Below are 12975 nucleotides of genomic sequence, written 5' to 3' on the forward strand. Positions count from 1 at the left end.
ACTAAAAATAGCCCTGGGCCAATCCAGTAAACACAGCCGCGGCCTCCTGCTGCTGAGCAAAGCCTGTTCCCAGTTCCCAGCCTGGGGAAGGTGGCTGCGCCACCCCGGCTCAGCAGAGCGTGCCCGGCTGCTGGAGGATGCACAGGGGAAGCAGTGATGGCCGGGCCTCTGACAGGCACCGTGCCCGGGATCTCCTCCCACAGCCGGGCACCTAGCCCAGGGTGCAAAAGGGGCCGGGAGGTCAGGTTATTTACAGCCCCGCTCTGCCGCCGTGCCGCTGATGGGGGGGATGCCCCGGAGAGCCAACGGCACGTGCAAGTCCTGGCATTCAACCAAAGGTAGGCAGATGGAAGGAGAACAGCAACTGGGACACGCAACAGCCACTTGGCTCCACTCCTGCTCCTCCTCCCACAGGGCTGCTGGGCGTGAGGCCACGCGGGTCGGTGACCACAGAGATGACCTGGCCACTGCAGGGATGTGCCACAGGGTGCCATGAGAGCAGATCTGGTACCCACGGCCCCACACCATGGCCCCCACTGGCACAGGGCGAGGGAAGGAAGTGTGTTAACTGTTTATTTTACAGTTAAAGGGTTTGTACAAATCTGCATTTACACAGGTATGTGTAAGTCTGTACAGAGTAAATGAAGCACCCAAAGCGACCGTCTCCTCCCAGGCCCTTCCTCCCGCAGGGACAACGCAAGAACTAAAGTGCATCATGGCCAGAGAGCTGGGGGGCTGCAGGGGCTTCCCCCCGGGGCGGGGTCCAGCCATCCCCTCCTTCGGGGCAGCGGGGGAGTGTACAGAGGGGTCCTGGGACCTCTGGCAGCAGCCCGAGGTCACCGCAGCCACCACAGACTCTCCTGCACCATGAGTTTCTAAAGTGCTAAATCACCCAGCCCTCCACCCTGCGCCACCGCTGCCCTGGGGAGGTGCCAAGGGCCAGCAACCAGCTCTGCCTTCACCCATGCTAGGAGGGGAGACCCATGAGCAGTTCCCAGCTCTCACCAACAGCAGACAGCCCTGGCATGAGCCAGCTGCTGGCACCAGCGAGCAGCAGAGGCAACAGGTCTCTGCCCTGCCTCTGCAGATTCACACACTCCAGCTTTCAGCTTGCAGAGGCAAAGGAAACTTCTCTGCTCAGAGCTTCATGGAAACACAGGTCAGATGTGACAACTGCCCGCATGCCCTCTGGCCAGCCCGACCATCAGAAAGGCACAGGTCCTCCAAGACTGAGGGCCCAGGGGACAACCCAGAACTAACACAGAGGCGGTTATAAACCACCAGGCAGGGGGTTGGGACAGGAGGGTGCTGAGCTTTGCAGGGCACGAGTTTTCTTCTCCATCCAGAAATCTGTAACTCTTCAACCAACACCTGATTTTCAGGTATGCAGCCCCTGGGCAGGGCACAGGTGGCTTTGGGCACAACACAGCAACGGCGGGGGAGCTGGGTGGGAGCTGTAAGGGACAGGTAAGGGCACTTGCGGGAGGTTTAGCAGCTCAGGGGAGAGGTAGAGGCATATAGTGTCTATTGGCTTTGTCTCAATGGGACACCAAGTTGTCTAGAAGGATTCGCTGCTTAGCTTGGAGGGCAGGGGAGCACTAGGACTGTTAATGGGACTGAGTGGGGAAACGGGAGCTACGCAGGGGTTGGAGGTGGCCTTTCCGGGAAAATCCCTCACGTGTTACTCTGAAGAGTGACGCTGAAGTCTGATCAGCTCGTGGGAGAGATTTAAGACAGACTTCCTATCGCAGTGACTTCTGTCCTGTGCAAGTGTTTCGCAAGGTGGAAAAAACCTTTCTCTGCATTAGAGCCTGCTTCCAGAGCTGTAGAAGTCTGCAACGGGTGTTTATGGTGCCGCTAATTCTCGTGGTGACGTGATCTGGCACATGACAGCACATGCCTCAGGCAGGGTGAGCGACACTCGTCTCTCACCTCGCTGACCTGAGATACGACCGCGCTACTGCCAGCGAAGGAGCCCCAGCGACAGAGAGCTAAGCTCCCTCTGGCAGTCCTGCAGGTCCACTCCTGTCCCCTGCCCTTCTCTCCTGTAAACAGATCAGGCTACAAAGATGAGGAAGCAAAAGGAGCCAGGGAGTATTACACACTGGAGACAACCTCACGGCAGGGCACTGGCAGGGGTTTGTGAGAGGTTTGGCTCTACTCAGAGGTTGCCTATAGGAAAGGGAAGCTGAACGCAGACAGTAGGAGTGCTGGCAGCCTGCACATGAGAATGATGCAGAGCCAGAGGGTTCCCCTGTTCTTCAGGAGCATAACAGCGCCTTGCCCCCACACATGCACGCACCCAGGCCAAACCCTGCCATGATGCTCTCCTCCAGGCGAGGATCTGTCCTCGCTCCCACTAATTATCCCCAACAGAGAACACGGGATCTTTTTGGCATAGCCCACGCAGGGCTCTCCACTCGTACAGTCACCTGTGCACAGCCTGAAGAGCCTGACTCGTCCGTACCTCCAGTTCCTCATGAGACGGTGGCAGTGCCCATCTGCTCACCCCTGCACGGGGAGGAAAGATCATCAATGTGGGGAACAATCCCGCTGGGCTGGTTCCCATCAGTCTCTGTTGCAAAGGCCAAAAGCGTCACTGGACGCAGCAAGAATAAAAAATAATCTTCAGATAGGTCATTTCCAGACACGTCCTTTCATCAAACATCACCCCTTCCTGCCAGGGAAGGATGTGGTGATAGGGAAGGCTCTTCCGCTGGCTTCAAGGGAAAATCTGCAGTTCAAACTTGGGTGCCCACTCCAGCGCGCTCTTCACCACGGCCAGGGCAGCTGCTCCCAGCGCGACTGTCAGCCCCATCACCGCCAGCTTGACAAAGCGGTTGGTCCTTGGCTTTGTCAAGATGGATTTTGTCCGCTCCTCCCCTCGGAGCCGCTCCCTGAAGCGCTGCCTCAACACAGTGTCTGGTCTCTGCTGCACTGATGCCAACTCAAAGTCCTTAAAAGTGGAAGCTGCAGTTCTGCAAGAGAAGGAACTGGTCAAGGAGCATCCCCGGCTTGCCTTTGGGACCAGCCTCCTGTCATGGAGGAAGATCTTCACAAGGAAGCAAGACCTGGCATGGGAATGTACAGAACACATGGGCACATGGGCTGGCCTGCACTCACCGTTCAGCCTGCTGCTGAGCTGCCTCCCTGGCAAGTTCGGATGGTGGAAACTGGACAAAAAGGTCCCCGGCTCTGCTGATCAGAGTCTCATAAGGAAGGTCCTGTGGGATCTGGGACAGGAGGTGGTGGACAGAGGCCATGTCACACTCACAGTCCAGAACTTCCTGCTCCCGGTGCAGCACGATCTGCAGAGAGGAGTGAGAGCACTGAGGACAGCCAGGAAAGCAGGATAACTCCTTGTCACTCACTGGCACTCACTTTACAGCCAGAAGAGAAAAACATGTCGCTTCCAGCTGAAAGACTTGCCCTTCCTCAAGGCGACACACTGCAGTGAAGCATTCCCTCTCTTGGAAGAAAAATGCAAAACCCTTCCCGAGACCGAGGACATAGAAAGCCCCTTTCTGTGTAGTTATGTCTGTCTTCTGAGCAGAGCCTGCTACTGGCAGGTCAGAGACACAAGCAGAACCTCAGCAGGGCTTGACTCCATGACTTGCCCTCAGAGATTTGTTCTCCTTGTAGGAGAAGGGCAGATGGACGCACGGCGCAGGGCTGCCCACAGCCCGACAGGCTCCCCAGCACCCAAGGAAGTGCCTGGCAGCAGGGCCAGCACATAAAAACACAAAGTCACGCTGCCTCCACAACACTGAACTAGAACAGCCTGAAGATATGGACACCCCCCGGCTGTGTCAAGCAATCCTGGATCCCACCTGCCCTCCACCACCAAGGACATTGCTGGCCTTGGGGGCCACTGGAGAACTGGGTGCAGCCAGGGACAGCAGCAGCACTGGGTTTGCCAGCCCCCCTCTGCAGCCTTGCAGTGGTTCAGTTAATCCCCTATCGCTCTGGCCAATACCTACCACAGCAGCAAAATAAATGGGCATCAGCGGATGGCAAGCCAGAAAGAAGTCATACAATCGCACGACGTGCCTGAAGTCAGACAAAACGTGCCCAAACCAGGTGATCAGCCAGCTGAGAGCAAAGATGGTTCCCACCTCCGCACTGCACAGAGAGAAAGTGCTGTTAGGTCAGCTGCTGCCAGCAGCTTGGGAACAGTGCTGAAATGCTCCTGGGGGATCCCTGTGCTTCCATGGGAGGGGAGATAGACCTGGCTATTGGCAGAGCATTCAGAGCTTAGTCCACATCCACGAACTGTACCTTTGATACAACCCCAAGGCAAGGTACTACTTGTCTCACATCCAGTGGAGTCCACAGTAGGGGTCCATACAGTATGCTTTCAGGAGAACCTGAATGTGTGACGTACCATGTCACTGTATGGCACGCTGACTTGAGGACACCTGAAGTCCTGTGGCACAGTCAACTTTTCAGATTCTTTTCCACCCTAAAGGCTTACTAACTTCTGGGAGTTTCTAATCAAGCTTGGTACCGAAAGACATCTTGGCCATGAAAAGTAACAGAGACACTTGCCCAGAAAAGGACTCTGGACTGAACCTTCCCACTTACCTTCCTGCTTCTGCTTTATTCTGCCCAGACTACACCCGTGCGTCCCTGTTGCACAACCTGGGAACTACCCCCAGAACTAGCAACAAACCACAACAAGGTGACAGCAGCCACAAAACTGGGCATGTGAAGCAGTTGTGGCAGCTTTGTATGACGCTGTCCACAAACCCCCAGCCTTTCCAATACAGACTGCAGACCACTGGGGTAAAGATGGCACCATGTAAAACCACTCAAAACAGGCAGCACAGGTTTGGGTCTGCTTGGAAGCAGAGTGCCAAATGGCTTTGGACTGTCACCATTAGCTGTGGGTCAGCTGGCAACTCACCCTGAGGAAGCCATTGTGGTGCAAACACCCCCATGAACAGTAACGCGAGACTGGCAGGGGAGAGTTAAGAGGCTCTGAGGGAACAACTACGTACCTCTGCATGAAGTCATGCACCTCAGGATTCACCTGGTCTATGATGGGCATCAGGTAATTTAAAATGTGCTTGGTATTATCCATCGTTGGGTCCATAAAATCCCTAAGGAAAGAATTAAAAGAAGCTCTGACAAGCAACCATGTCAGTGAGCTCTCCCTCCAGGGAGGCAGCCAGAAGGTAAATAAACGTACTTGCAATAAACAGCTTTGCTGGCAGAGTGGCCCCCAGCCCCAAGGAAATCTGTCTATTTGGGACAGCCTCCTTCCTGCTTGTCTTGGACACACAGGGCCGAACTGCACAGAAAACCTGGACCCAATCACGCTGGTGTCAGCTGACGCTTCTTATTTTGCTGCAGTGTATAAATGCGCTGTAAAGCCTTTCCAGCACCCAAAACCTGGGAGAATCCCTCCCAACCACTCTCCAGCTGAAGGCTTGTTCTCATGTCAGTGCGCAAACAGGAGAGTCATCTGACATGGGGGCTCAGGACGCCGGCTCTACAGACCACCCTTTCAGTGCAAAACTGCCCAGGGCTGTATAAGGCAAGTGGGAGGCACCGTGCTGAGCCAGCCCCCAGGAGCCAGAGAGGCCCCGACAGCAGAGCTAGCGAGACAACTATGAATAATGCACGTGTGTTGGCTTTTTCACCTTCAAGAGACACTACAAATTAACCGACAGCCTTCAATTATCCCTTCCCCAGAGCACAACTCCCTGCAGGCCCACATGCTATCGCGTGGTCATGCTGCTCTCTCACAACGCTCCTCTGGGTACAGACGTGACAGGCAGCCGGCTTTAACCCAAGGCTCTGCCTTCCAGGCCAGCCCCATCTGCACAGGCATCCCCACAGCTTGAGGACACGCAGGCGGCTCCTCCCCTCCAGCCGAGCCCGGTGAGTACCTGAGGTGATGCGTTGAGAGCTTTTCCACCAGAGCTGTGGCCAGTCTGTCCCCCACCACCAGGAGGAAGGTGACCACGATGTCATGGTAGCCCTGGTAGTAGTGCAGCTGTGGGTTGCGCTTGAGGACGTGGAGGATAATATCGATGAGCTCCTCCTGCAAGCCTTCCCTCTGGTCATCTGGCATCCCTGTGGGGACACAACCAGGTGGCAGTGGGATGGGCTCTGTCACCTACCAGTGCTTGCTGTGGGAGTGAAGGTGGCTGTAGGAGGCAAGGAGAGGACCTGTGCATTTACCAACCCGCCTGATCCCAAGGGATGTGGTGCAAAGGGGAGAGGGGGGGTAAAACTAACAGAAAAAATATCCCAAGCCCTAATTCTGCCCCCCAAAACTCTGATGGCCCAGGGGAAGCCGGCTAGTTGTTAGGTTGTTTAACCTTTGGAGCTGCAGTGCCCCTACCTGTGAGGAAGTCACGGTGGAGGACGGGAGCAGGGTTTACTGATGTTTGTACGGTGCTGTGAGGAGCGAATTGTGCTGCACATCCAGCACTACTGAGGACATTTTAATAATTTTTAATTTCCCAGGAGTTCTACAAAAAATTAAACAGGACCCATTTTCACAGAAACTGTGCCAACTGCATCAGATTGCAAGGCCTCCATCGCTACAACTTGATATCGGTCCCCTGCTAACAACATGTGTTTACGGACAGGATGTCAGAGGAAAAACATTGTTCCTGCCACGCACAGCTGCAGCCAGTTTCTGGCAGTCCTTGTCAACAGATAAAATGCCCAAAGGCCAAGCAGAAAGTCCCAGTGGAGATCCTGCAATGACAAAGTTCTCCTTTTCCCCTGCTCCGCTAATGCGTCTAAAAATAGGCAGGAGGCTGCCATTCAAGGGCAAAAAAATCTGTACTAGCAGACCCTTCAGGAGTCAGGCTTGCACACAGTATCCGCACTCAAAAGAGAATCAGAGTGAATCAACTGTTTACACAAAATAAAAGCAGCAGAAGGGGGAAGCAGATTCTGGCCAGAAATAACAACTGCTCCGCAGAGTTAGATAGCTGCTGGATTAAATGTTTTATAAATAGTACAAGAAGGCACCAGCCACCCATCAGAGCTAAACAACTGCAAAAACATTTTGCTTCTACAAGGTTCAGAGTTCTCTTAAATTTGGTGCATGAACCCGATTTTGAGACTGTTTTACACAAGAAATTGTTCTAAGCACTGACAAACCCTCCCTCCACGCCCCTGGGCTAGACCACTGTCTAAAATAAACTGAAACAAATGGTACATTTCTCAAGTACTCCATCTGTCCTAACTCTGGTCACAACAGGAAGGGGCACGCAGGATCCGGGCCTCCCTGTGCTGCAACGGTTCGAAGGTGTCAGCCTGCTGGAACAGGGGCTCAATGGGGCTGGGGGAAATGTAAGGTTGGAAGAGACACATCAAAACCAAGCTGTAGCACAGGCAGTTGAAGGAAGCAGACAGCTGCAGGACAGCTCCGCTGCATGAAGAAGCTGTTGTGAGCTTACAAGGAAAAGGTTTTCTAGAAGTCAGGCTCTTGGAGCAATGGAGTGCCCATCCTACCACAACCTTTGAGTAAGGTGTGATGCAGGAGGAGCCCCAGACGTTTCCCCTGCAGAGGAGGAAGAGAATCCCCTCTCACCTGGTGGGAAACGGCGCAGGGATCGCCGCACATCCAGTAACACTTGCTGGTAATCTTTATTGTCCTCTCGCAGCTCCTTTCCTGCTGAGAAAAAGAGGAATGTGATTAACATCGAGTAGTGCAAAGGTATCGGGAAGAGAGCTGGGTGAGGGAGTCACAAGAAACCCTGCTGAAGGCAGGAGGATGAGGCTGCACACACAGATACACCACCCCATCGTACGTCCCCTTTCTTGTACATCACACACCAGCCCTGTCCCCTCGCTTTCACTGCCGCACATTCTGACATTAACGGCCCTTCAGTGTGAGGAAACGAGACTATTATTTCTTTAAACAACATGTGTTAAAATGCTTAAACTGACACCACTCCCAGCGTTCCTGAAAGATCTTTGCTCCACAATTTTGCTGTGGAATTCAAAGCATACTCAGCAGCAGCAAGGCATGATATGCTGTAGAGACCACAAAGAATAGTTTATCAAATAGAAATAATTCAGAAGAAAACCCCACCCATGGGTAACTTAGATACATAAAAAAAAGAAGAGAAAAAAAAATTGCTGGCACACTGAACTATCTACATGATCACGTGAAATTAAATGTTGTCTTCCAGCAGCTCTGATCACCTAACAACATCCAGCTCTTGCCTGGCGTGGGGGGGACAAACACTTTTGAATGGCCACAGGTTCAGGAACAATGACAAAATCTGTCCTGGGGACATTGACTGTAAAAGCTACAGGACTTGGAGCTCCTGCACTGCTAAGGTTTAAAAACCATGCAGGTACCTCATCAGGAAGGTCATTTTCCTTGCTTCTGCCCTGACCAAACACCACATGCACCTCATGCCACAAAATGCTTCATCCATGCCTGGAAGTATTTCGGCCAAGCCAGGGTTCAGCATCGCCACCTCTCCATGGGAGCAACAAAAATTAAGTTTGATGCTTTCTGCTGCAGATAAACGTACAGACACCAGCTAACTGCTCAGGGCCACATCAGCTGCATCCAAAGTGAACCAATTTCCATCACTGTCACTAAAGATAATAACACCCTCACAGCACAGTGGAAATGTTGTTTTTATGAAGTCATGTACTTCCAAATCTGTCATTTACGTACAATACAGTATGTGAAGCTACGGCGTTCATGCTGCAGTGCGAGTCCCCTCTGCACACAAGCTTGGTGGGAAACACATCAGCGTACACAGGGAAAAGGCAGGTCAGAACGTGCACGCTTCAACCTCTGCGATCCTTTCTCTAGCACACACAGGGATCACCGAGCCATTCTTCCAAAGCACCCACGTCCAGGCTGTTCCATACCTGGGAGAGGGGGCAGGTCATCCGTATTAACGCTTAGCAGCTTCGGCCACACTTTACAACGAATCTCATCCGTCAAGAGCCCCCCCTCGCTGATTGCCATCCGCCTGAGCGCAGCCACATCGATGGGGTCACTGTTCAGAGCCTGATAAATTTCCGCCACTTTTCTTTTCTTCTTAGAATCAAAGTCTGTAAGAAGATCACAAAGAGGTAAGCTGATAGGCAACGCCAGCACATGGCGGGCAGCAACTCAGATCAGGGGGGCAAAATACACTCACAGTGATTACATTCACAGCGATGTCACACACACAACAAGGGAGATGACATGGGACAGTCGGCACGCGCCCTGCCAGGACAGGCTAGGGATGACCCCGGTGGGTGACCCACCAGCTGACTGTGCACATCTCCACAGGCTCAGCGCCGGGGGCACCTCACACCACACAGGACACCCCCAACGCTGGTCCCACCCCGGGAGGCAACTGCTGCTTCTCCTGACACGGGAGTCACCACCGCTGCCCAAGCGGATCCCTTGCCCTCAGCTCCCACCCTCCCCAGCAGATCACAGCTCCAGTCAGGACTGTGACAGCCGTACAAAGCCATCCTGCAACTGTTTGCTCTGACGCAGCTGCCAGCTCAGGTGTCAAGTGTTTCCTAAGACCAGGACTTTGCGTTCCTACCAACTCCCAGCTAGACAGCAGCTCTGGGATGCAGCCGTCCTAAGGAAAAGTATGAGCATTTCCACTGACAGCAACAGTCACGAGAAAGGGAATAATTATTCCAGAGTCAGCGAATCACAAACATATTGACTTTTCTCCCAACAAACACAAACTTGCCAGCTATTAGTATATGCGCAGGTTAGCCAGTATTAAACAAATACCACTGCTTTGTGGCACACACGAACTTGGGGGCAGGTAGGGAAGGGAACAACACACAAAGCACACGGTGCTCTGGTTTCAAATGGGTTAAATGCACTTACAAGACACAAGAGTGCTTCTTGGGGAGCTGAGAAAGGACACTATTTCACACTGCATCGTGGTATTTGTCACCGCTGCCTCACGTTAGGAAGAAGAGAGGCAGTCAAGAGCCACCTGATATCCCACACTGGAGGAGTTTCCACTAAGGAGGCTTTGCTGAGCAGACGCAGGGCTGGAGCACAGGATGAGGCTGCAAGTGCTGCCTTTACCTAAAAGCTTTTCCAACAGATCCAACTACTCTTGGGATCCAAATGGGATTCATTTGATAAGGGATGTGTCCAAATAGGATTTGGGTGGGAGGAATTAAAATGATCCTGATGGAGAAACAGTTGTTTCTCAACACCCCACCCTCCCAGCAGCGACTCGAGGAGCGCGTTCCTCTGCACACGTGGCATCTCCAGCGTCTCGGCACTGCCCCGGCTCTCTCCCTGCTCTCGGGAAGCTGTGTGCAAGTGCCTGGCTGGAAGTGTGGCTTTCTGTGGTGTCTGCACGGGAGACGGTGGGACAGCAGGCCGCTCAGACATGCAGACGCTAAAGCAGGTCAAGCAGTGGACGCTGTCCCTCCTCAAAGCACCCTTTTTAAACACTTTTTGGATGAAAACAAGCTGTAACAAGCCTAGGACAGATCTCCAACTCCCCTCCAAACACCAAGGTCCTGGTAACATTAAAGCTTCTAACGCTCACCCAGTGACTAGAATTTCCTTTTATTTCCTTTCCCGCCCCTTATGCAAGCAAAGGTGTTTGCACACAAACAGAAACCAGCTCCGCTCAGCTGGCTGTTCCTTATCTGCTGCAACACACAGACGCTGAGCTGTCACATACTGAAGCCTTGGGAAGGAGGAGACAAAGTCTATAGAAGAAGAAACTCCTGTTCACACACAAAGTACTTAAGGAGTAGCATGAAGGAAGGAGCACGTATTGCAGGCTCCTCTTCTAAGATTTACCAGCAAATACCCCAATACTTATGCTATTCAAATGTATAGCGGACAACAGTTCCAAGTATTAAAAAAAAAAGTTTCAAAACCTTTTTTGTGCACCCACAAAACCTTCACTTGCCGCATCAGTTACACTTTGAAGGAGAGACAGAAACATGAGCACAGGGGCTTATCGCACCGTAACTCAAACTGCACCAGCATGAAAGGTCCACCCGACTGGCTGAGAGTGGATTTTTATTTACTTCTGCAGCTAAAACCCGCAGCACCTGGAACAATTCTCACTGACGAGCACAGCACCCGTCTGTGCGCATAGAACGCAGTCTCCGAGGGCTGAAAAGGGATGACGGCCCGCACCGGAGTGCGGTTCCGGAGAGGGAAGCAGCCCTACGTTCCTAACGGCTGAAACAACATGCAGGCACCGGGCACCGGCACTCACACAGCGCCGTGCAAGGCCGGGCCAGCCCCGGCGCTGCTGCAGAACCCCCCCGGGTACTGCCGCGATGGGCGCCCTGGAAACGCGAAGCCGAGAGAGCTCACGGGCCCGGCCTCGAGTCAGGCAGCGTCCAAACCGCAGCCCTGGCTGCTCCCCGCCTGCCCGAGCCCGCGGCCTGGCGAAAGAGCCCGCTCCCGCGCCGAGGGACGGCTCCGCAGCCGCGGGGGGTGTGCCCGAGCGGAGTGTTCGGGCCCCCGGGCGGACCCCCGGCCGCTTCCCACCGGGCGGCTCTGAGGGCAGCGTCGAGCCCCGCCCCGCCGCTAGGGGGCGCCGCCGCGCCTGCAGGGGGCGCTCCAGCCCCCGCCCACCTGAGAGGAACCGGCGCCCCCCGCCCAGCCCGCCCGCCAGGCCCGGCTCAGCCCGTACCGTGGCCGCCGACGCCGTTGCGCGGCGGGCTCCGCCGGGCCATGTTCCCGGGCGCTGCGGCGCATGCCGGGCCGGAAACCGGACCGGGCCGGGCTGGGGCTCCGCGCTCCCCGCGCCGTCCGGTCCCGTCCCGCCCCCGCCCGCTCCCTCCGCCCCTCCGCCGTCGGCGCGCGGGCGGTACGTCACAGCGCCCCAATGCGCAGACGCAGCTCCTTCAGGGGAATCACGTGAGCGGAAGGGGCGCGGTTGCGCATGCGCAGAGAGGAACGCGCAGCACGTGCATCGCCTCCCAACCCGCGCGCTCCTCAGTGGGACGATCGTTTCAAGGGTTTTATTAAATAAAACCCCCAACACCCCCACGGCCCGGCTCCTTCCCCGCGCAGGCAGGGTGGATAACACGTCTGCCAGTGCTGCTGCCACCCCCATAGAACAATACCCTTAAAACCCCCTGTGAATTGCATCAGCGGGGGCAGCAAGGTGCGGGCAGTGCCAAGAACAGCCCCGTGCAAGGGCTCGTCCCGTCCAGAACCGTCCCTCCGTGCGCGGGCTCTTGTGCTTCCTTGTGCAAGGGCTGAGGGGCATCCGGACCATCAGCCAGCTGCAGTCCCCTCTTCTGTACGGCTCATCCATGTCTGCAAGCTCAGAGGGAGCAGCAAGCACTCCGGTTTGCAAGCTTCCCTCACTTGAAGTAACACAAAAGAATGGGGTTAAAGGTCCTGTGCGGCTCACAACCTAGTGCAAACAACCACAAGCTGTATTTTCGTCATATTGGGTGCTTTTACGTTACAGCACATCAAGGTAACAGTCAACACGGTCCAACTTTCACATCATTCTAAGATATAAAAGATTAAGTACAATATATTTCCACTGGATGAAGTCATAGAGGAGAAAGCTACCCTGGGGCACGTGAAAAATCTCATCTCCCCTGCCAGTGCCCCGCACAGAAATGGGCTGTTTCATGTTCTCCTGCCTCATTTCTCTTCAGTCAGTTTAACCTGGCCTACACGCTCCACTCTACCTCGTAAAATTAACGGAAGTACCATGGAAGCCTGTGGCCATCACCTCCCCAAAGAACAACAAACGAGGGACGGATGCTCCGAGGACAAGGAGCCGAAGGCCAAGGCTTCAGCACTCGCTGAGGAACAGGAAGGGCATGCGCTGCCCAGGACAAGCAACCGCTGCGATGGCTTTAGGGTACGTCACCAAGAGGGGCAGGTGCCATTGCGCTCACGGCCACTGCAGCCGAGTCCCACAAGCGTGAAACCAAGTCGCTGCATCCAATGAATGGCAACACACACAAAAAACTAAGAATTGGTTCAGCATCTCAACTCCCCATCCATCAGGGCTG

The 12975-nt window shown here is 54.5% G+C and overlaps 1 protein-coding gene across 6 annotated transcripts; it reads right to left on the reverse strand.

Annotated features, from left to right (window-relative positions):
• Window positions 1–556: 556 nt before the first annotated feature.
• On the reverse strand, window positions 557–11787 carry TBC1D20 (TBC1 domain family member 20). 6 transcript variants are annotated; one of them, XM_075768871.1, is made up of 8 exons: window positions 11628–11787; window positions 8863–9048; window positions 7559–7639; window positions 5895–6081; window positions 5001–5102; window positions 3981–4122; window positions 3124–3308; window positions 557–2978 (listed from the first exon to the last, which is right to left on the reverse strand). In XM_075768871.1, the coding sequence occupies exons 1-8, from the start codon at window positions 11668–11670 to the stop codon at window positions 2723–2725; spliced, it is 1182 nt and encodes a 393-aa protein (XP_075624986.1). In that variant the 5' UTR covers window positions 11671–11787; the 3' UTR covers window positions 557–2722. The 6 variants fall into 6 exon arrangements, with proteins under 6 accessions (XP_075624986.1, XP_075624985.1, XP_075624984.1 ...); XM_075768870.1 differs by having other exon boundaries at window positions 7559–7642; XM_075768869.1 differs by lacking the exon at window positions 11628–11787 and adding an exon at window positions 9836–9963.
• Between the last annotated feature and the right edge of the window lie 1188 nt (window positions 11788–12975).

The sequence above is a fragment of the Balearica regulorum genome, chromosome 16 (assembly GCF_011004875.1).
Source record: "Balearica regulorum gibbericeps isolate bBalReg1 chromosome 16, bBalReg1.pri, whole genome shotgun sequence".
NCBI classification, from domain to species: Eukaryota; Metazoa; Chordata; class Aves; order Gruiformes; family Gruidae; genus Balearica; species Balearica regulorum.